The sequence below is a fragment of the Polypterus senegalus genome, chromosome 6 (assembly GCF_016835505.1).
Source record: "Polypterus senegalus isolate Bchr_013 chromosome 6, ASM1683550v1, whole genome shotgun sequence".
Lineage (NCBI taxonomy): Eukaryota > Metazoa > Chordata > Cladistia > Polypteriformes > Polypteridae > Polypterus > Polypterus senegalus.
In genome coordinates this window covers 35,840,886-35,862,691 of record NC_053159.1, presented here as the reverse complement: position 1 = coordinate 35,862,691, position 21,806 = coordinate 35,840,886, and the positions used below count along the sequence as shown (strand labels likewise).

The following is a 21,806-nucleotide window of genomic DNA, read 5'->3' as shown; positions in this document are numbered from 1 at the left end:
TGCATATGTTTGCGAAGATTGAAAGAGGTTGTTCTCTTGCAGAGGTGCTACAGATAAAAGCTTCTCCATCTTAAAATGCTTTCTACTTTGGTTCCATATGCTAAGTGAGTGAAGCACAACTGGGTTATTAGTATATTGCCAATAACTTGTATTTATTGGGGCGCACAGCAGGGAATACAAAGAAGTACTGCAGGATTTTATTTCTATTGCGGACCAAGCCTGTGTTTGTTCTTCTAATTGTGTCCAGGTTTTTATAGTTTGTATGTTTGCTGCCCAGTAATAAAACTGGAAGTTAAGTAGAGCCATGCCACCTTCTGCCTTTTGTCTTTGTAGGGTTGCTCTTTGGATACGTGGATGTTTTGAGTTCCAAATAAATGAGGTTATTGTTGAATCTAATTACTTAAAAAATTATTTATTGATGTATATTGGGATGTTTTGAAATAAAAAAGGAGCTTAGGAAGAATATTCATCTTAACAGTGTTAATTCTTCCAGCTAGATGAAGGGTTGACCATCTATGCAAGTCTTGCTTAATTTTTTCCAAGCAGACGGCGTAATTTTGTTGATAAAGAGCTTTATGTTTACTTGTGATATTTACCCCTAGGTATTTAAACTGTTCTACAATGATAAAAGGTAGGGTATCTAATCTATACTAATAAAAGGCAAAGCCCTCACTGACTCAGTCACTCATCTCTAATTCTCCAACTTCCCGTGTAGGTAGAAGGCTGAAATTTGGCAGGCTCATTCCTTACAGCTTACTTACAAAAGTTGGGCAGGTTTCATTTCGAAATTCTATGCGTAATGGTCATAACTGGAACCTATTTTTCTCCATATACAGCAATGGACGTTAGCTCGATGGGCCGTGGGGGCGGAGCTGCGTGTGACATCATCACGCCTCCCACGTAATCACGTGAACTGACTGTGACCGCAGTATGTAGAAAAGAAGTAAGAGCTCCCAAAGAGCGCTGAAGAAAAACGTTGAATACTTTATTCGCGAGATAGAAGTTTAATGAGAAGACACGAGGTATAAATGAGACTTTGGATCACTTTGTAACGGAGTTAAAATTGCTGTAGCGCGAAACTTTTAAGTGCCAGGTCTTAGCTAACATTAAATAAAGCCGTGGACATCGCGAGATCGCACAAGATAGCACAGGCACAGCTCAGAAGCTTCGATGCATGTACTCCGAGCGGCTCATGTGAACTGACTATGAACGCAGTATGCAGAGAAAGCAAGACCTCTAAAGAGAGCGGAGACTTTTGATCACGTGAACGTGTCTGCAAAAAGTGGCGTATCCTGCACTGCAAAAATACTACAAAAGGCCGGCCTTTGAGAAAACACATTGAATGAGGAGGTGTGTCCAAACTTTTGGCCTGCACTATATATATATACTAGCAAAATACCCGCGCTTCGCAGCGGAGAAGTAGTGTGTTAAAGAAGCAATGAAAAGAAAAGGAAACATTTTGAAAATAACGTAACCTGATTGTCAATGTAATTGTTTTGTCACTGTTGTGAGTGATGAGTGTTGTTGTCATATATATATATATATATATATATATATATTTACACACACACACACACACATAAACATATATATATATATATATACATACATACACACACACATATATAAACATATATATACATATACATACATATCTACATATATACACACACAGATATTTAGCATCAGTGCAATACGCTGTTTGTTAAAACAGTTGACTCCGCTCTTACGTGCAATAACAAATCAAATCATTCAGTTGTCTTTGCTCATATGTCATTTTAGAGCTGGGCGCCTGGCATCTTTTTGGCCACAAGTTCGTTTCTGTTTGGTGTGAGGTTCTGTGTTGTGGAGATTCTCAGGATGGATTGCAGGTGCTCATCAGTGAGGTGACTCCTGTGTGCTGTTTTGTTAGTCTTTATCACTGAGAAGAGCTTCTCACACAGATATGTGCTACCAAACATGCACAAGGTTCGAGCCGCATGTAGACGGACTTTTTTTGTTCTTCAAAGTCACCAAAGCGCCGTGCAAACTCAGTGCGCAATAACTCTAGCCGCAATAACTTGCAGCATCATAAGGTAGACTTGATTAGCGGTAAGTGTTGGCAAGGCAGCTGAAGCGCTGCATTATGGGATCTGTAGTTTATTGTGTTACCAGTGCTTCATATACCGGGCTTTAATAACAATAATACAGTATATAAAATGATCTCGCGGGCGGATATAATTACGCCCGGGCGGATGTGGCCCTGACCCTTGAGTTTGACACATATGGACTAAATAGAACTTGAAAAGATATATTTTTTCAAATGTGATCGCGCTATTCAGATAGAGTTGGCAGACTACAGCCTGCATGCCTCAATGAGTCATCCTCCCTCGCTCTTACTTTTTACCGTTCATCTAATGAATACACTGAGTATGGCTTTACCAAAACAATCATTGATGGCGAATAAAGTATCCATTATTCGAGTATGTAGAGCGGGATATATATATATATACATATATATATACTGCGTATCAGCGAGAAGTAGTGTGTTAAAAAGGTAGAAAAGAAAAGGGAACATTTTAAAAATAGCGTAACATGACTGTCAATATACAGTATTTGTTTTGTGAGTGTTACTGAGTGTTGCTGTCATCAAGGATTTGATTATCATTATTTCTTTCAATCAGGTTCGTATTTGTAGGATGTGTTGTGTTCAAGTTACATTCCGTGTTTGTCAATCGTTGTAAAGATGACAGGTTTCATTCATCGATTCGTTTCTTACTGCATCAATAAACAGCTCGTCTTCTTCTTTATCTGAGACCTGACACACTGCATGCACGGGTTTTTTACACTGTCTTCCTTTAGCGGGACATTGACTTTTCCACCGTGTGCTTTGTTTCCACAGTAGCTGCATTTATGAATATGCTTATCAGGCGCTTCATATTTTTGCTGCCTTTTCAATTGTGTAATTGGTTTTGTTCAGCTCTTTGGAACTGTTGCTTTTATCTGTGCACTGCGTCAGTTCCGTGAGCCACTCGGTGTACTTGCATCGAAGGTTCCCAGCTGTGCTGGTGCCATCTCGTGCTATGTCCATAGCTTTATTTAATGTTACCTTAGTCCTGGCACTTAAAACTTTCTCTCGCAGTTTCGCTGAGTTTGTGTCAAACACCACCCTGACCATCTCATCTTCCTCTCCATAAGCACAGTCCTTCACCCGTGAATATTTACCCGTGGCAGTTTGCTATTGGATTGCGCTGACGGACGACCTTATATGGGCAGGCACTAAATTACAAGCGCCAGCGCAGCCTGTCTATGAACTTAATTTAAAGTGTAGGTTTACATCGTGCTTTGTTTCAGTAGCAGAACTCATGAATATGGTTGTATATGTCACTTTCGCTCGCTTCTTATTGTTTAGCTGCCTTCTCAATTATATAATGCATGTTTTCTTGGCGCTTTTTGAGGTCTTCCTGGTTTTCTATGTACTGCGTGATTACGTGGGAGGCGTGATGATGTCACGAAACTCCGCCCCATGGCGTTGAAGCTCATCTCCATTACAGTAAATGGAAAAACTGCTTCCAGTTATGACCATTACGCGTAGAATTTCGATATAAAACCTGCCCAACTTTTGTAAGGAAGCTGTAAGGAATGAACCTGCCAAATTTCAGCCTTCCACCCACACGGGAAGTTGGAGAATTAGTGATGAGTCAGTGAGTGAGTGAGTGAGTGAGTCAGTGAGTGAGTGAGTGAGGGCTTTGCCTTTTATTAGTATAGATATATATATATATCTATATCAATATATATATCACAATATATATATATATATATATATATATCTATATCAATATATATATGTATGAATGACCTCCAAAGAGCGTGGAGACTTTTGATCACGTGAACATGTCTGCAAAAAGTGGAGTCTCCTGCCCTGCAGACGCTGACTGCGCTTCTGCCTTAAGTCAAAGTGAGCACTATTTTTTCCTCCTTCCCCTGAGCTATAGCACAGACAACTGGAAACATGGGATCCCTTTTTTAGACCGCGGCAAACTAATATTAAGGTGCTTCGCACTTTCATTTGCACGTATACTATTATGAGGTCGCTGAAGACACGCACAGGAATGGACGACCGACAGTGCCACCCCAGCCAGTTAATGGCCGGGACGTCTCACCAGTCTACACAAGACCCACCGCGACGGTCCCCAAAAGGCGCTCATATCGTCAGCGAAGACATCTCTCTACACTATATAAAAGAAAAAGGCAACTTTCCTTTCTTTACACCTTTTATCCCAAACCAAAGCCTTTCTCTCAACACTGCAGAGGACACAAAACTAATTTTCTTTAATTGCTGGTAATGCCGGTAAGGCACATTACCAGAGGCAGAAATTTGGACGTTCACACAGAAAATGTAATTTCTATACCACAGCTGTCGTGTAGCGCCTTTCAAAAGGGATCTACTACCAAGAGATGATCCATATACTGTACATTTTAGCTGCTGTTAGTACTACTTACCTGTTGTGTTACACAGTCTTTAAAATGTAGTTTACTCGAAACCACTCCAGTGGTGCTCAATGTAGCTTTACTTCTTAAAACGTTAATGTTTTACTGTTTAATAACTTATAGGCTACATTTTATTTTTTTTCCCCTTGCACTCAGTGACCAAAGCTATACACACACACACACATATAGACACATACATATATATATACACATATATATACCTGTGTGTATGTGTGTGTGTATATATATATATATATATATATATATATATATATACATACACACACACACCTATCTACATTATATATTCTGGAGCCCGGCCGGGACGCCCAGGAGGACGTGAGGAGGGCTTGTGCCTCCTCCAGACCGCGAGGGGGCGTCCGTCCTGGTTTTGTTGGGAGCCACGGGTTGAGGGCATGGAAGCCCTACCCTGTAGGGGCCCGTGGTTACCGCCAGGCGGCGCCCGATGCGGTTGATCCCATGCAGTCGCCGGCGGAGCTGGAGCCCGGCGGGGCGCTTGGAGGGCGAGAGGAGGGCTTGTGCCTCCTCCACACACCGAGGCGTCCGTCCTGGTTCTGTTAGGGGACCCGGGTACAGGGCATGGAAGCCCAGCCCTGTAGGGGCCCGTGGTACCGCCAGGCGGCGCTCCGATGCCGGTTTATCCCGTCGGTCCGCGGCTGGGGCTGGAGCCCGGCGGGACACCTTGGAGGGCGTGAGGAGGCGAGTGCCTCCTCCAGACAGAGTGGGGCGTCCGTCCTGGTTCAGGGGCCTCGGGTACAGGGCATGGAAGCCCAGCCCTGCAGGGACCCGTGGCCACCGCCAGGCGGCGCCCAGTGCCTAATTATCCGGGAGCCCGACACTTCCGCCACACCAGGAAGTGCCGGGGGGAAGACTTTATGTGGCGCCCGGAGAGCTGCCAGGAAGGCAGCCGACACTTCCGCCACGCTGGGCGGCCAAAGGCGGAACACCTGGGGCTCATCCGGGAGCCTTATTTAGGCCGCCTCCCTCCAGTCATTGGTGGAAGTGGAGAGAAGTAGCGGAACTGGAGAGAGGGCGGAGGCGGCCAGGAAGGCACAAGAGACTGTGGGCCTGGACTTGGGGAAATCGGTGCAAGAAGGCACTGGGGGTGCACGTGAGAACTTGTAAATAGTGCAAATAAAAGTGTGTTGGGTGCAAAAATGTTGTCCGTCTGTCTGTGCCGGGGCCAGGTTTCACAATATACACACACATACATACATACACACACACAAATTATATATGTGTGTGTATGTATGTATGTATGTACAGTATGTATGTGTGTGTATATATAATGTAGATAGGTATGTGTGTATATATATATATATATTTATATATATATATAGATATATATATATATATATATATATATATATTTATGTGTATATGTAGATATGTATATATATATATATATATATATATATATATATATGTATCTATGTATATATATATATGAAGATATGTATGTGTTGTGGTCCCCGGCCGGTGCCGGAATATCCCGTGTGGGGCCTGGCCGGGACGCCCAGGAGGACCGGAGGAGGGCTTGTGCTTCCTCCAGACGCGAGAGGCGTCCGTCCTGGTTATGTTGGGGGCCTCGGGTACAGGGCTTGGAAGCCCAGCCCTGTAGGGACCCGTGGCCACCACCAGGCAGCGCCCCGGTGCCGGAATATCCTGTGTGGGGCCCGGCCGGGATGCCCAGGAGGACCGGAGGAGGGCTTGTGCCTCCTCCAGACCATGAGGGGGCGTCCGTCCTGGTTATGTAGGGGGCCTCGGGTAAAGGGCTTGGAAGCCCAGCCCTGTAGGGACCTGTGGCCACCGCCAGGCGGCGCCCCAATGCCTGCATATCCCTGGAGCCCAGCACTTCCGCCACACCAGGAAGTGCTGGGGCAAACGACAGGGGACACCGGGCGGCTTCGGGTGCGCAGCGGCACTTCCGCCACACTGGGGTGTGGCTATGACTGATTGCCGGGAAGCAGCTGGGCCCATCCGGGTTCCCATATAAGGGGCTGTCTCCCTCCAGTCAGCAGTGGATGTCGGGTGGAAGAGGACAGAACTGGAGAGAGGACGGGAAGCGGCCAGGAGAAAGGCATAGGACTTGTGTGGCCTGGATATTTGGGGGAACGGTGCGAGAGGCACTGGGGGTGCACGTGAGCACAAACTGTAAATATTGTATAATAAACGGTGTGTGGTGGAACTATGTATATTAATCCGTTCCAGACCGTATGAACTGTATGTAAATATATATTTTTTTAAGTTTTTAAGCACAAATAAAGTTAACTATACAGTACCATAGAAAGCACAGCATAATAGTAAACTACATATAAAAACATTGAATAACACTAAGAAAACCTTGAACAACAGACAAAACTAACACTGCAAGAATTTGCGCTATTGCCTTATGACCCGCTCGCTAAAATCTCTTTTTTTTAATGAGTTTTAAGCACAGGGAAAAAAATGAACATTTGAAAAATCTGTAATTTAATAAACAACCAAGAAAAGTAACATTGCAACAATGCACACGTGCCCCTGTGTGTGTGTGTGTCTCTCTCGCGGGCCTGCGTGTGTGTCTCTTAAGCACGCGCCTCTGTGTCTGTGTGTGTGTGTGTGTCTGTGCGTCTGCTTTTTCTGCATCCAATGATAATAATATTTCTGGGGTGTTTGATTTAGTTGTTGAGTATATTACATTAAACAGGCGTCAAAGATTTGAAGATAAGTGTCAGCCCTTGATAAATCCTGTTCGATCTTGTGATATTACCAAAGCGAGCACTTTCTCCATCTTACTAGCTATGATTTTGAGAGTATTTTAACGTCATTATTCAAAAGTGAAATTGGTCTGTATGATGCACATTGTAATAAGTCCTTATTTTGTTTTGGAAAAACAGTGATTAATGCTTGGCGAAAAGTTTGAGGAAGAGTTTGATTGTCTCTGGCTTCTGTAAATGTTGCTAATAGGAGGGGAGCTAGCTGAGCGGAGAATTTCTTATAAAATTCTGCAGGGTAGCCATCAGGGCCTGCTGCTTTCCCGCCTTGAAGTGACTTTATAGCATCTAGTAATTCTGATAACACCAGAGGTTTATCGAGTTCCTCCGCACTAAAAGTGTCTATTTGTGGTATCTGTAATGTATCCAGAAATGCATTAGATTGTGTATTGTCTTCTTTAAACTCAGTAGAATATAAGGATTTATAGTAGTCTCTGAATGTGTGCATTATATATTTGTGGTTGATGATTTTGTCTCCGTTCGTGTTGGTGATTACTGGGATTGCGTTGGACTTCTTGCTTGTGAATTTGTTGAGCTAAAAGCTTATTAGCTTTCTCTCCATGTTCATAGTAATGATGTCTGGATTTATAAATTAGTTGTTCAGTTTCTTTAGTTGTCAAGAGGTTTAGTTCTGAATGCAGAGCCTGCCTTTTCCTATGTAGAGCCTCGCTTGGAAGCCTGGCATGTTCTTCATCTATTCTAGTAATTTGCTTTTTAGCTCTGCTACTTTCTTGGTTTCTAATTTATTTCTGTGGGAAAGATATGAGATAATCTGTCCTCTTAAGAAGGCCTTAAGAGTTTCCCAGAGTATTCCTGCAGAAATCTCTGAGGATGTATTTGTCTCTAGGAAGAAACTGATTTGTTTGGATATAAATTCTGTACAATTCTCGTCTGCTAATAGAAGCGGGTTGAGGCGCCATCTGCGAGGTGAGTGTGTGGGGCATAGTAACTTTAGCTCCAAGATCAGAGGTGCATGGTCAGAAATAACAATAGCATCGTATTTGCAAGATTTAATCGTAGGCAAGAAATTATTATCTATAAAGAAATAATCAATTCTTGAGTAGCAATGATGTACTGGTGAGTAGAAAGAATATGTTCTTGAGTTTGGGTTTAAAACCTCCAGGGTCTGATAAGTTGTGATCAGTTATAAACTTTGTAATTATCTTTGCAGTGTTAGATGTTGTCCCCGCTGTAGTAGAAGTCCTATCTAAGAGTGGATTTAAAACACAATTAAAGTCCCCAGCCATTATAATTTTATGAGTGTTCAGATTGGGAATGGATGCAAATAAATTTTGTATAAATTCCTTATCATCAACATTAGGTGCATAAGCATTTATCAAAATCATTTTACAGTTAGATAAGTCTCCCATGACCATCACATATCTCCCTTCAGGATCCAATACTACATCTGATGCTACAAATGAGACTGTTCTATGTATGAGAATTCCCACACCTCTAGTTTTCTTTGTAAAGCTAGAATGGAACATTTGGCCAGTCCAGTCCTTTTGCAGCGGAACTGATCCTTGCTTAGTAAGTGGGTCTCCTGTAAAAATAATATTTTATCGTTTAAACCTGTTAGGTGAGAAAGTACTTTCTTTCTCTTTAATTTGTGATTCAGGCCTTTAACATTCCAGCTCATGAAGTTCACTGTCCCATCATGGAGACATTGATTCTGAATTTTTGATGTCATTTTATAGTCTTAACTGGAAGTGAGACAGCTTCTGCCTTAATTTCCTATTTCCCCAAGAGTTATTGCCATGCAGCCTATTATTACGTTGGCAGTTATAATTATAAAGATTAAAAGGATAGATTAGATATAGCCTGCTCTCTTTCTCTCCCCCCCTTAATTTTGCTTCCCCACGTGAGGCTAGACCCCGCTTCACACAGTCCCGGTCCTCTGACATACCTAGAGACAGAGCACGTCCAAAGCAAAACAAGCCCCCACGCAGCGACATTTTAGGATTAAAAAACAGAGACATCTATTACCAATATAGTCTAAATACTATATGCCAAAAATGTAATCATTAACAAACTATAAACTTAAAATATATATAATCTTCAGCAATCTTAATGTATTAAGATAATACACCCGGATAATAAACCCGGGGAATGGTGTTAGAAAGTGGTCCAGAATAAGCATAATAAGTCTTAATGCAATAATAGCAATAACAATAAACCAAGGGTATGATGTTGAACAGTCTCGTTTAGGGTAGAGAAAAAATAATTAGATAAGAGAAAAAAAAAAAAGGAATTAAGCACAAACGTCTATAACTGTAATTAAAAGATAAAACAGATAGCGTCCGAGTAATAATGAGGATATATAATGATAAAAAACCTGTATCTTAACAAATAAATCAGACAGTAGGTTATTTATCCTTGCCATATCAAGAACGGCTATGACTCACTATTATGTTTCAGAATAGTGCCGGGATCAGCTTTCTTAATTCCTTTTCTGCTTCCTCCTTGCTAGCGAAGACATAGAATTGACCCTGCAATTCCACTTTCAGTTTTGCAGGATACAAGAGGCTATATTTGATATTGGCTTGCCGTAACTGCTGTTTAATGTTTTCTAAAATAATTGGAGAGGACTTTAAAGCAGATTCTGAGATAGCAGCGGCTTATCGTGTATGCTGATCAAATACCTTTAGACCTAGATATTTTATTACTCGCTTTGAGAGATTATTATTTAAGATAGGGGTGATGGCACTCCACAGACACAAGCAAAAGATTATATGTGAAAATAACCACATTCGTATCTTCCCTGATTTCTCTCCAGCAACAGCTACTAAACGCGCAGCCTTCTTCACTGATCTACTAATTGGTAAAACAAATTTCTTAACGAGGAGAAAGGTGAAAACAGCAGTAAAGTAATTGCTCCTTTTTATATTTATTAATTTCCTACAAATATTTGTAAGCCAAATAACCAGATAAAGGCTTGTGTGATTGTAAAACTGACTGGAATAAAAAACACTGATCTAAATGTTTCATTTCCAAGTTAGAACTGAGTCAAAAGGTGGCAAACAAAGGAAATGCAACTTAAATGTACAAGGCAGTCCAGTTCTTAAAGCTATAATGCCCCCTTGTGGCTGATAGCTACAATTTGTTTTTTTGGATTGTATACAACCTTTGAAGTGTAATGCAGTACACTGGTTCATAACTATCTAAATTAATTTTGGCAGCTACTAGAATGCTAAAAGACACTGACTAACAGAAACTCTGAAGTCTTGCTCCCACACTCAACCCTCCATTGCCCCAATTAGCTCTCTAGCTGTGAAACATTTAAGATATTTGACAAGGCACCCCAAACATACCTTGCACATTTGGATTACAAAAAGTCAGAATTTATGTAGATCTACAGTCATGGCCGAAATTATCGGCACCCCTGGAATTTTCCCAGAAAATGCACAATTTCTCAAGAACAGAGAAAAAAAGTCAAATCTGACATCATGTCAGAAAGAACTCCAAAAATGGGCCAGACAAAATTATTGTCACCTTTTCAAAATTGTGGGTAAATTGTTTTATTTCAAGCATATGATGCTCGTTTGAACTTACCTGTGGCAAGAAACAGGTGCTGGCAATATAGCAATCACACCTGAAGCCAGTTAAAATGGAGAAAAGTTGACTCAACATTTCTGTTGTGTAGTTCACAACACATGGCACAGTAGCTAATCTCCCTGGACGTGGACAGAAGAGAAAAATTGATAAAAGACTGTAATGAAGGATAGTCAGAATGGCGGATAAACAACCCCAATCAACTTCAAAACATATTCAAGCTGTTCTGCAGACTCAGGGTGCAACAGTGTTAGCTCAAACTATCCGTCGACATCTGAACAAAATGAAATGCTATGGCAGGAAAGTCAGGAGGACCCTACTGCTGACATAGAAACATAAAAAAGCCAGACTGGAGTTTGCCAAAATGTACTTGAGGAAGCCAAAATCCTTCTGGGCGAACATCTTGTGGACAGATGAAACCAAGGTAGAGCTTTTTGGTAAAGCTCATCGTTCTGCTGTTTACAGAAAACGGAATGAGGCCTATGAAGAAAAGAACACAGTACCTACAGTCAAATATGGCGGAGGTTCTAGGATGTTTTGGGGATGATTTGCTGCCTCTGGCACTGGATGCCTTGACTGTGTGCAAGGCATCATGAAATCTGAAGACTACCAGAACATATTGGGGCGCAATGTAGGGCCCAGTGTCAGAAATCTGGGTCTGCGTTAGAGGCCATTGAGATTTGTGTGAAATGTCAGATTTGGCTTTTTTTGTCAGTTTCTTGTGTTGTTCCAATGCACATAAAGGAAATAAACATGTGTATACCAAAACATTTGTAACTGCAACAATTTTCTGGGAGAAATGGTGCATTTTCTGGGAAAATTCCAGGGGTGCCGATAATTTCGGCCATGACTGTATAACATAACATCGCATAACATTTGTATAACTGTTTAATCCAATTCAGTGTCACAGGGTGTATGATCTGTAATACCAGTTTTAGTTGAAAGGTAGGAACAAGCTCCAGACATGATACCAGTCCATTGCAGGGTATGAGTGACAACTGTGTAGGGTAAATAATTAAGTACTTAAAAAGTAATGTCTTCACACCCTTCAAGCCTCGATAGCAAAAATAATGAGTTCATATGCCATAATATGGTTTTATGTCACATTTTTAAAAGGTCTAAATCCATTTTAAACAACTTTAATCAATTTTCTTTTGCTATTTCTGAGTTATACGGAACTGAAGGCTATCCCTGTAGAGGTAACCATTACTGGATGTGTCTCCTGTCCATGACAGGACTGAAGCTCATTTATATCAATGTAATTTAGAGATGTCAATTAACTTAACTTTGGGATGTGAAAGGAAAATTTGAGTGACTGGAGAAAAATATATGCAAGAAGAAAATTTCACATAAATTCTGTAATTAAAACCCACTATCCTGAAACAGAAATATAGCATATCATTTACTATAGAGAACTCACTTTTTGCAGGCACATTAGGTTAAATGAGGAGAATTCACCTCAATGAAGAGTAAAACTTTATGTTGCAAAAAGGCTAATTCAGAGCAAATAAAAATAATATGCAATAAAAGGAAATGATGAAAGAAATCCATCACCAAATGGATTCACTTCTGGCAGGAGTACCTGCATGTGCTATCAAGCCTCTGCAGATGGTCCAGAATGCAGCAGCCCATCTTGTATTTAACCAGCTGAGTTAGCGCATGTCACTCCTCTCTTCCAGTCACTACATTGGATCCTTGCTGCAGTATGCATCAAGTTCAAATTCCTGATGCTTGCCTACAAAGTAGTCAATTGGTCAGCACCAGTGTATTTGGAGACACTGGTGAGGTACTATGCTCTTTCTTGCCCATTTAGGGCTGCCAGGGAACAGTGTCTAGTGATGCTGCCTCTGCATGGTATCAAGACTCAATCCAGACTGTAGTCAAGAAGCGATTGAAGAACCATCTTTTTTGCGAATATTCTGTGATCTTTCATATTGTTGGTTGATTTGTTGTTACATTAAGTTTAACTGCTTTATTGATTGTTAGTGTACAATTATAAATGTATTAATTAATTACATATAATCACTTGTGGCAATGAACATTGTTACCTGTCTTACTACCCTGGCTGAACAAACAGACCCTAGCCTAATGTTACTAGATTATGTTACCTCTTTGTAAGTCACTTTGGATAAAAGCGTCTGACAAGCAAATAAATGTAAATAACCGAAAGGTGCAGATTGAGAAATGTTTGTAAAAGAAAGTGGTTTGGCAATTAAAGTGGTTTCAAGGTGCTTGTTAGCAGCAGGGAACATTTAAGATGATCAAGGGAAGGATGGTGCCGTATATATATATATATATACCGTATATATATATATATATAAAAAAGGGTGCGACATGATGATTTCAAGTAGTAAACAAATGGAGTGGGTGAGCAAAACAGAAGCATTTTAATTAGCCAAGTAAAAGAGTAGAAATAAACCCTAAACAAATATTTTTGTAAATGATTTAATGATTACTGTCTACAGATTTTTCCAAGTCATCTAGAAGGAACCACTCTTCACTGTTATTGCTGGGAAACAGACATTTACTGAGTATTGATTGCACCATCTGCACTGTTTAACTGTTTGAATATCTGTATAACTGTTGTTTTACAGTACATTAAAAGTCAAGAACTTTTATACGCTAGTAAACATGTTTCTACTTTCACTTATTCTAAGTATCACTCTTCAGGTAGCAGAATGAACAACGTGGTGATGTGAGAAGACTTTCAAAAGGTACTGTATAGGCACACACATTAATAAAAAAAAAATGGTTTACTTAACAGAAAACAATCACTCACCTGTAGATTGGAGAGCTGAGTAAATGCTTTTTCACAGCCTGGATGAGCACATTTATATGGCCGATCTCCAGTGTGGATTCTAGAAGAAAAAAAAATTTACAATTTGAACCCATTCCAGCTTGAGTCAAGCTTATGTTTTGAGAGTTATGTGATAATGAAGACTCTTTCCTGATAACTGGGAGTGGAGCTATGTATAACAATCATCCATTGAATTGATACATACTTAAAAGAAATCTAAAATGGTGACGAAATCTGTACATGCATATTTCTTATCTTCAGCATGCATTGATTAATAAAAGTAAAGAAAGACAGACCTGGTGTGCTGCTGCAGGTGAGAGAGCTGCCGAAAGGACTTCTCACAGTAAGAGCAGTGGTAAGGCTTGACACCCAAATGGATGCGTAGATGCTGTGCCAAGTAGGAGGCATTTGCAAATGACTTGGAACAGTGTGGGCATTTGTGAGGTTTGGCTTCTGTGTGTGACTTGGAGTGGATTTGCATTTCTGACTTGGTGAAGAAAGTCAAGGGGCATACTTTACACCTGTTGTAAAAAAGAAACAAGAAAAAATGCTGTAAGTCAAGTTATCCATAAAATAAAAGTCAAAATACAGCAAAAAATAATAAAAACAGAAAGAATGAAGCAAGATAGCAGACTTGCTAGGAGCAATTGACTAAACAGCAGCATTAGTATGAAATGTAGAATATCAGCACATTCAACCTAATTCCTAAAATATTTTACAAAGAAATATAAAATCAAGAGAAAAAGAGAACAAACATCCTTTCTATGAAAGAAAACAAATATGATAAAAAATTAGTAGCACATTAACCAAGAACAGAAAAAAAACTGGTTTAAAGAGAAATACAAACAAAAAATGTAAATTACTGTGGTTGATCTTGCTTTTATTATTACTGAGACGTTTTAGTAATTCGCCTGGTCTTCTGGTTCCAATATGTTTTATCACTTTGTGATAATGTGATGCTTTGAGGAATTCATGCATGTGGAAAATTTAAGTAAACATATAAATACAACAAAGTGTCTAAAATAGGCATCTTCCAAATAAAGCATCAACAAGTGTTCCTTAATTATCTGTAATGTGTTTAAAGCTTAAGTGATCTATAGCGGTTCTTAAAAATATGGCATAAGTTTCACACTGTTTGCATGCAAAAGAACCTGTTAGTGGGCAGCAGCTGTAGACTGTATGTCAGGACCCCATAGTTGTATTTAATTATGAGGCCTGTTCCAGCTCTCTAGCAAACTCCAAAATTACTAATAGTAAAGTTTTGACTTCCTACTGAGTTTCTGAAAGATATGTTTTGTAATCATATCTTTGAGTATATTCACAGATAATGACTATCCCAGCAACATTTTGCAAAACCTGGAGGGGACCCCTGTGCACCACACAACACCTTCATGTAAATGCTTACACTCATAATGGGCAAGTGTTGCTCTCATCATGTAACATAACATCTTCAGAATGTGGGGAGAAACAAGAGTACCTAGAAAATATACAAAAACATAGAGCAAACGCAATACAAACAGAGCTATAACATGAAGCCAGAAATGTGACTATGACACAGGAGTGCTAGCCCTCATAAACAGAATGTTTTAATAAAATAAAAATGTAGGTGTATTTATTTAGTTAGGTCACAATTAGCGATTTTTCTCAATACCTAAATATACAAAAACAGCATGCACTGGAAGAATTTTTTGTTGCTCAAAAGGAGATTAAGAACAATCTGTTCAAACACAAGTTGCATTAGCAAACCAGGGCATAATATTTTTACTACTGTAACCTTAATTTGGCCTGAAACCCTATGTCAGTAGGTTTAGGAAAAGGTCACTGCCCCTATGGTGTGTCATAAAAAATTTACTAATTGAGGTTGTCATTAGAAAAAACAACTAGCTGTAAAAAGTTCTGTTCAAATCAGCCAAAATGTGGGTGCACTCAGAAAATTTTAATTAAACCAGCAGTGAGAGCTCTGTTTTGGAATGAGTTAATATTTTTCAGTTTCAGATCACTGTGAGTGTATTACTCAACACTGGAAATGCATGGTCCTGCTCAACAGCCCTTCAAAATTAAAATGCTTTAAGGTCATTTCACATAGCTGGACTTTTCCAGGGATTTTTAGTTTAGACTACATTCACACAATCTTAACGAGCCGGGGCACTCATGGCATGTTTCCGTGACTGCCAATAATGTAGAGTGACATAGTCAGCAACCCAATCCAACTAATCTGTAACTCACCCCAACATAATCATAAGGGTGGGCTTGACGTGCATGAAAGCTGACAACCAATGAATGCTCACCTGGAAGGGTAATGTATATAATACAGAGACAAAGTTTAAGAAGTACAGGTGTTTGGACCTCACATACAGAAGAGGCTTGTCTATCTGATATCTCATGTTTTATGTACCACAATAGAAAGAAAAAAAGACTGTAACCGAAATTGGCATACCTGCAAATCTTTTGTTAGGCAACTGACTCTGTTGGGCACAATGTTATTGGCTGTTAGAAACGGATGAGTTTGCAATACCTTTGAAAAGTGAAACTGTGCCGAAAAGTTGTTACACATTCACATATTTTGACATCTCCAGCGATTTCTAGTTGTGTAAATTGACAAAATCAGGAGAGAAAATTGGCAAAGGCAGTTGTACAGTGTGACATTCCCTATGAGTAAAAGTTGTGTAATGTGAGATCGGCTTTACTACAGTTAAAGTTTTAAAAGCAGCTTCTGTGCAAGTTCAACCAATTACCTTTGGAATTATTAAAATCTTCTGCAGTGTCGTCCCAGGTTAAACTACTGCAGTAAATTCACCAGTATAATCAACTCCCAAATAAGAAACTAGTTTGAAGGAAAACCAGCAAACATGCAGCCCTCTAAGATCAGAGACCCTCACAGTTCATTTACATGATTAGGTATATGACTACTTTGACAGAGATAACAGTGAGCACATCTCATTAGTCTAGTGACGGGGAAGAGAAAAGGGAGTGAATTTTTCTATTTATGTTTTAAAGATGGACAAGGGAGTTTGAACTACCATGTCACTTTTCCAACAGATGTGAAATATGAAGTAATGTATAGTGTTACTCCCTTGTATATTTTGGGAAAGTACATCAGCAATTTGCTTTAAATTACATGTACCAAAAATAATTTATGTTTTATACAAAGTCCACAGTATTCATTGTACTGAATCAGATACATTAGATACCACAATAGAAAACATAGCTGATTCTTTCATTTTGGGAAAAGAATGTAAAAGAATTACAAAAAATATGAGAAATGCACAAAAGAAGTAACGGGAAAACGTCGTAAAAAGACTATATTGCCTCGCATTAAACTCGAGGCACACAAAATCTTTCTGAATGTATATTAAGAAAACATTTTGCAAACATAGATGATCTGGGCTTTATTTTGCACAAAACACTCCGAAAAGTACGTTATGTCCAGCTTTTGCTGAATTTTACCTTGGGGAAAAATGTTTGCTTGCTAAATATTAAACACAAGCTTCGGTTGTGGTTTTATCTGAACACTATTTAAAAATCGATATTAGTGGTCTAAATTCAGGACGTTAGTTCTAAGAAGCATGAACTATGCTTTTACAGAGAGGACTCAAATAATTCCAGCTTATTTAAATATCAAAAGGGCACCATGCATAGACACAAAGTCCAATCATTAATCAAAACCTAAAGGCAATGACCATTATTCTTGTTGTGATATTCTTCAGTACTAGGGGCCCCTTATATTTCAGATGAACGAAACACTAATCAGTTATGTAATGCCAAGAGTAAGCCTCTAATTGTGTACAATTGCAAAAACCATAAGAAGATTGTTCTAGTTTTTCTCAGAAAAAAATATTATTAACTAATATAGATAACAACAAGCAAACACACCAATTTTTTAAAAACAATAAAAGCAGGAAACTAATTTTGACAGACAATATAGATTACAGCACCATTACAGAGAGCACTCAGAACATACTTGCTGTCTATAAAGCATTCACCAAATGCTGCTGTTGCTTGTAGCATACATGTAGCAGCACAATGTTTGATGAAAGCAAGGCATGGAACAGCAGAAATACCTTTATCTTCCTATAACTAAAATATGCTATTCATGCTGCACATTTCATCTTCAAAAATGATTTTTTTCATTAATAATTACATTAAATGTAAGTCCAGATGGTAAAACTGTTCTTAAATACAGTCAAAGACAAAATGCATTCCTCTTTAATACTCAGAGAGCAAATATGGAAAGAATAAAGTTCAGGCAGAAGAAGCCATAAACAAGTGCTCACCATAGCAAGCTCTAAACTTTACTACTGACAATAAAATTTGGGCACTACTGTTGACTATATTATCTTTGACTTGCTTGATACCTAAAATGGTTGAGTGCTCTCTATAAAAAAATGTCACCAATAATGAAAGTTGCAATTCCCCATCTTGGATTCCTTACACTAAATCAAAAGAACCCAATAGCCTCCAGTGTATTATTTTATTTTTCTCCCCACAAATTAATTTGGCTGCTAGTGCAAAGAAGGACACAAGACTGGGAATTGCTTAAAAATGTGTTGTGTGATTTGTTAAACTCTGTAAATGAAACACGGTATCTGGTACTCTGTAAGTGGTACTCTACCGCTTATTTTCCAACCTGTACGTTTTCCCCTCTTTGGCAGTGATTGTGACGGTGGACTGGTCATTGCCCGATGCTAGGATAGGATATGGCACCACCAACAGAGGACCAGTATTCTCAGCCTTAATCTTCTTGCGGCCACGTTCTGTCTTGGTTGGGGCTCCCAACAACCCAGATAGTCCTGCACTCTTGGCTGGTTCTAGAGCTGGTCCACTGGCCAATCCTGACACATGATTTGGAGATGTTGCTCCACCAAGACGACTCTGGCTGGATGAGGTGGGAGTGGTTGGGGTAACAACCTCTGATGTGCGTGATGAAAGGGAGAGTCCTGGTAGACAAACAAGAGGGGGACATAATGTGAAGATACTGAATCTCAAACTTTCACTGTCTTTGTTAAGCCTCAGTCAATTTAGAAAGGGAAAAGATAATTGGTAAATTACAAGACACACTTTATTAACTTTCAGATCCACTTATTACAATAAAGGGCCACAGGAGTATTGTGACGTCATCAAGTACAAGACCAGAATCCAACCTAGATGCAGTGACACTTTATTGCCACTCTTGCCCACTTGGACAAATTAAAGTGGATAACTAACCAAAAATGTGCACATCTGTACCAGAAAATTGGCAGAGTTTTTAGATTCATACATGAATGATTCCTAGAATTAATAGAGATGAAAATCTGATAACAAGAACAATACTTTATCTGGGAAATAGTTCAGCTGCATAATAAATAAGTTCCCCTTGTATGTTTCGTATTTCATTTTACATAACAAAGATGCAGTTATGTATGGTTTCCATTGTGGCTTATTTTACAACAGCAAACAGATGAAAAGAACAAGAAGATGATCAAATTGTAAACCATGAAAAAGAATCAATAATAAAATAAAGAACAGTCTGTAATATAGTTCAAAAGATTTTGCATAAGGAATATTGTCTGATAAACTAATGTAAGGTAGTATTAATGTAATGTGAACTTTCAATTGTAAGACAACAATAAGAACTATTCCTACAAAGTTATGATGTTATTCTAAAGTAAAATATATTAATTTCGGTTAAAAATACAATGAGTACAACATTCAAAACATTAATGTTTAAAATTGAATTATGGCATAATTGAAACTATCCACTATAGAGAACTATATGAACAGAAGACCAGGTACATAAGGGTCATACATGCAGAAATATTTATATAAAAAAAAAAAAAAAAAAAAAGTTACATAGAGGTCTGGCAAGTATAGAGATAAACCTTACAGGATGTAAAGTGGGGTTTATTACTAGAACACAGTATATGATACTCCAAGTTAAAGATGCTCTGATAGAGCATACCAAAAATGTGCATTATATTTCAAACTGACTAAATACTGGTAGAAACATGATCTAGGGACTTATGGTCCATCAGAAACAGATGCCACACTCATACTGGGACAACTAGAGTAGCAAACCAACTCAACATGAAGGTCTTTGGGATGTACAAGGAAACTGAAGTATCTGGAGAAATCCCTCATTTACAACTCTACACACACAAGTGACTTAGTTATAAATAGAATCCTGGTTCTGAAGCTACAGTATGTGTAATAGCATGAACCACAACCACAAACACTTAAGGAATAAGAGCTCAACAGAAAAGAATAACATTGTTACTACACCTGTTAAAAGTAGTTGCAGTCATACCTGGGTTCCCAAAACAGATCACAGGTATACGAAGGCCGGAGTTATACTTCACGCGACGCATGCTGCAGCGGACGCTCCTGCTACGCAAGCGTTGTGGTGTTCATACTTGCGCGCGTACTTTACGTAAATCTGGAGGAATCCACCAGGTGGCAGTGCGAGATATTATCACAGTAAGAACATGTTTGGCTTCTCTGTGTTGTGAATTGCCTAGAACACTCATTAAATTCTAAAATGACACCTTACCGCAATATCTCTGAAAATTATGTTTATTGATTAAATCCATCAATCCAGGGATGTGTCCATTCCAGCAAGCATTGGGCACGAGTGAGAAACAGTCCGTTGACGAGGCCTCAGCTCATCGCAAGGTGAATACAAGCACACGCATACACTAGTGTCATTTTAGCGGCACCAAATCCCCAAATCTGCATATCTTTGGAAGGAAACTGGAGCACAAATACCAGCAACATAACTCTCTGCGAGACAGCAGTGCTATCGCTCCACCACCGTGACACCCCCATGTGTGTAATTATTCCCCCATGTGTGTAATTAACAGTATTCATTATTTAAACGAAATTATATGTAAAATGTAACATACACACTTTAATGCATTTCATCATGAAAGTTATATCAAGTATAAATCTTAATAATAAATAAAAAATTATGTTGCTGTTGTTAAATTGCAAAAATAAAAAAATAAAAAAGACGACACAAAAGATGGTATGTGAGACTTTTAAAATGTATCGTGTCATTACATACCATCTTTTATGCCGTCTATTTTTTTGCAACTTCACATCGGCAACATAATGTATAGCGCTGTATTTGAGCCACTGAGAAAAAAAAATAAAAGACACGGTGAAAACGTGTATTTTGTGAATAAAGTGGAAATTTCAGCTTTAATCTCGAAATTTCCACTTTAACCTCGTAGTTTACTTTATTATTAAAGCAGACCATCGTAAACGTCATCCCAGTTTTTAATCGCTACGAGCTTCTTGGACCTGACAGCAGGTAAAGTAAAAAAATAAAAAATAGACGGCACAAAAGATGAGACTTTTAAAATGTATCGTGTCATTACGATCGGGAATATGCGACGATTGAATATAAAAACACCACGAATGCATCTGTATGTCGGCATTTTGCTTCACCACTTTGAACCATTCATCAAACAGCAAAACACGCACATCGATCCCCGAAGGATCTCCACAGAGGCTTGCTGTCACATGTAGATAGTAAACAGAGACTCTGACGTCACGTTCCGACTTTTAGCACACCGCCCCGACTTTTGCTGGTACTGCAACTCGCGCACGCGTCACGTTAATTTCTGAGGACCTGCTCAGAGGACGCGTGAAATGAACGCTGAGTGGGAACGCATGGCAGCCATGATGCGGGCGCGTACGCGTTCTGAGTGTGAAGTATGAATCGGTCCTTACCAACGAAAACCAAATTAACTAAAGATGTATAGACGTCTATGTTTCTTACCTTAAATACCACACAAAAATAATGCTAGAACTCTGATTAACTAACTACTAACTAACTATTCAGAAAGACAGCTTTGTTTCACAGTTTTCCTTCAATATCTCAGACAAAAACAGGTTGTACTCATAAATGGTGCATTTGTCAGTAGCATCAATCTAAAGGGTTATTGACTGCACAGTCAATCCTACCTATAGAAAAAAATTGCCAGACTGAAATTTTGTGCAAATGGAATGCTTATAACTAATCTAGCATTATAGTATCTGTGCATGCTCTATGGCATTAAATGAATAGTTCTGAGGTGGTGACTAAAAGACAACTCCTGTTCAGGTATAATTTTACTTTTCTTTATCTCTCTTTGATTTGCTAAACTATATTTAGTAGTAATTTGTTTTTGTAACTGTGGAAGAGCCAAGGTATTCTCTGTGGCACTTTTACTTTTGCTGTGCATTTCTATTAA

General features: G+C 39.1%; 1 protein-coding gene across 5 annotated transcripts in view; it reads right to left on the bottom strand.

Moving 5' to 3' along the window:
- Positions 1 to 21,806, bottom strand: part of LOC120530960 (zinc finger protein 362-like) — a 115,369-nt gene that overhangs the window by 20,965 nt on the left and 72,598 nt on the right. For 4 of the 5 annotated variants that reach the window (XM_039755812.1, XM_039755813.1, XM_039755809.1 and 1 more), the window contains exons 5-7: positions 18,206 to 18,530; positions 13,890 to 14,114; positions 13,576 to 13,654 (exon numbers count right to left, since the gene is read on the bottom strand). In XM_039755812.1, the coding sequence (XP_039611746.1) occupies positions 13,576 to 13,654; positions 13,890 to 14,114; positions 18,206 to 18,530 (629 nt within the window). The remainder of the gene's footprint in view (positions 1 to 13,575; positions 13,655 to 13,889; positions 14,115 to 18,205; positions 18,531 to 21,806) is intronic. The other variant, XM_039755810.1, reaches the window with a different exon arrangement.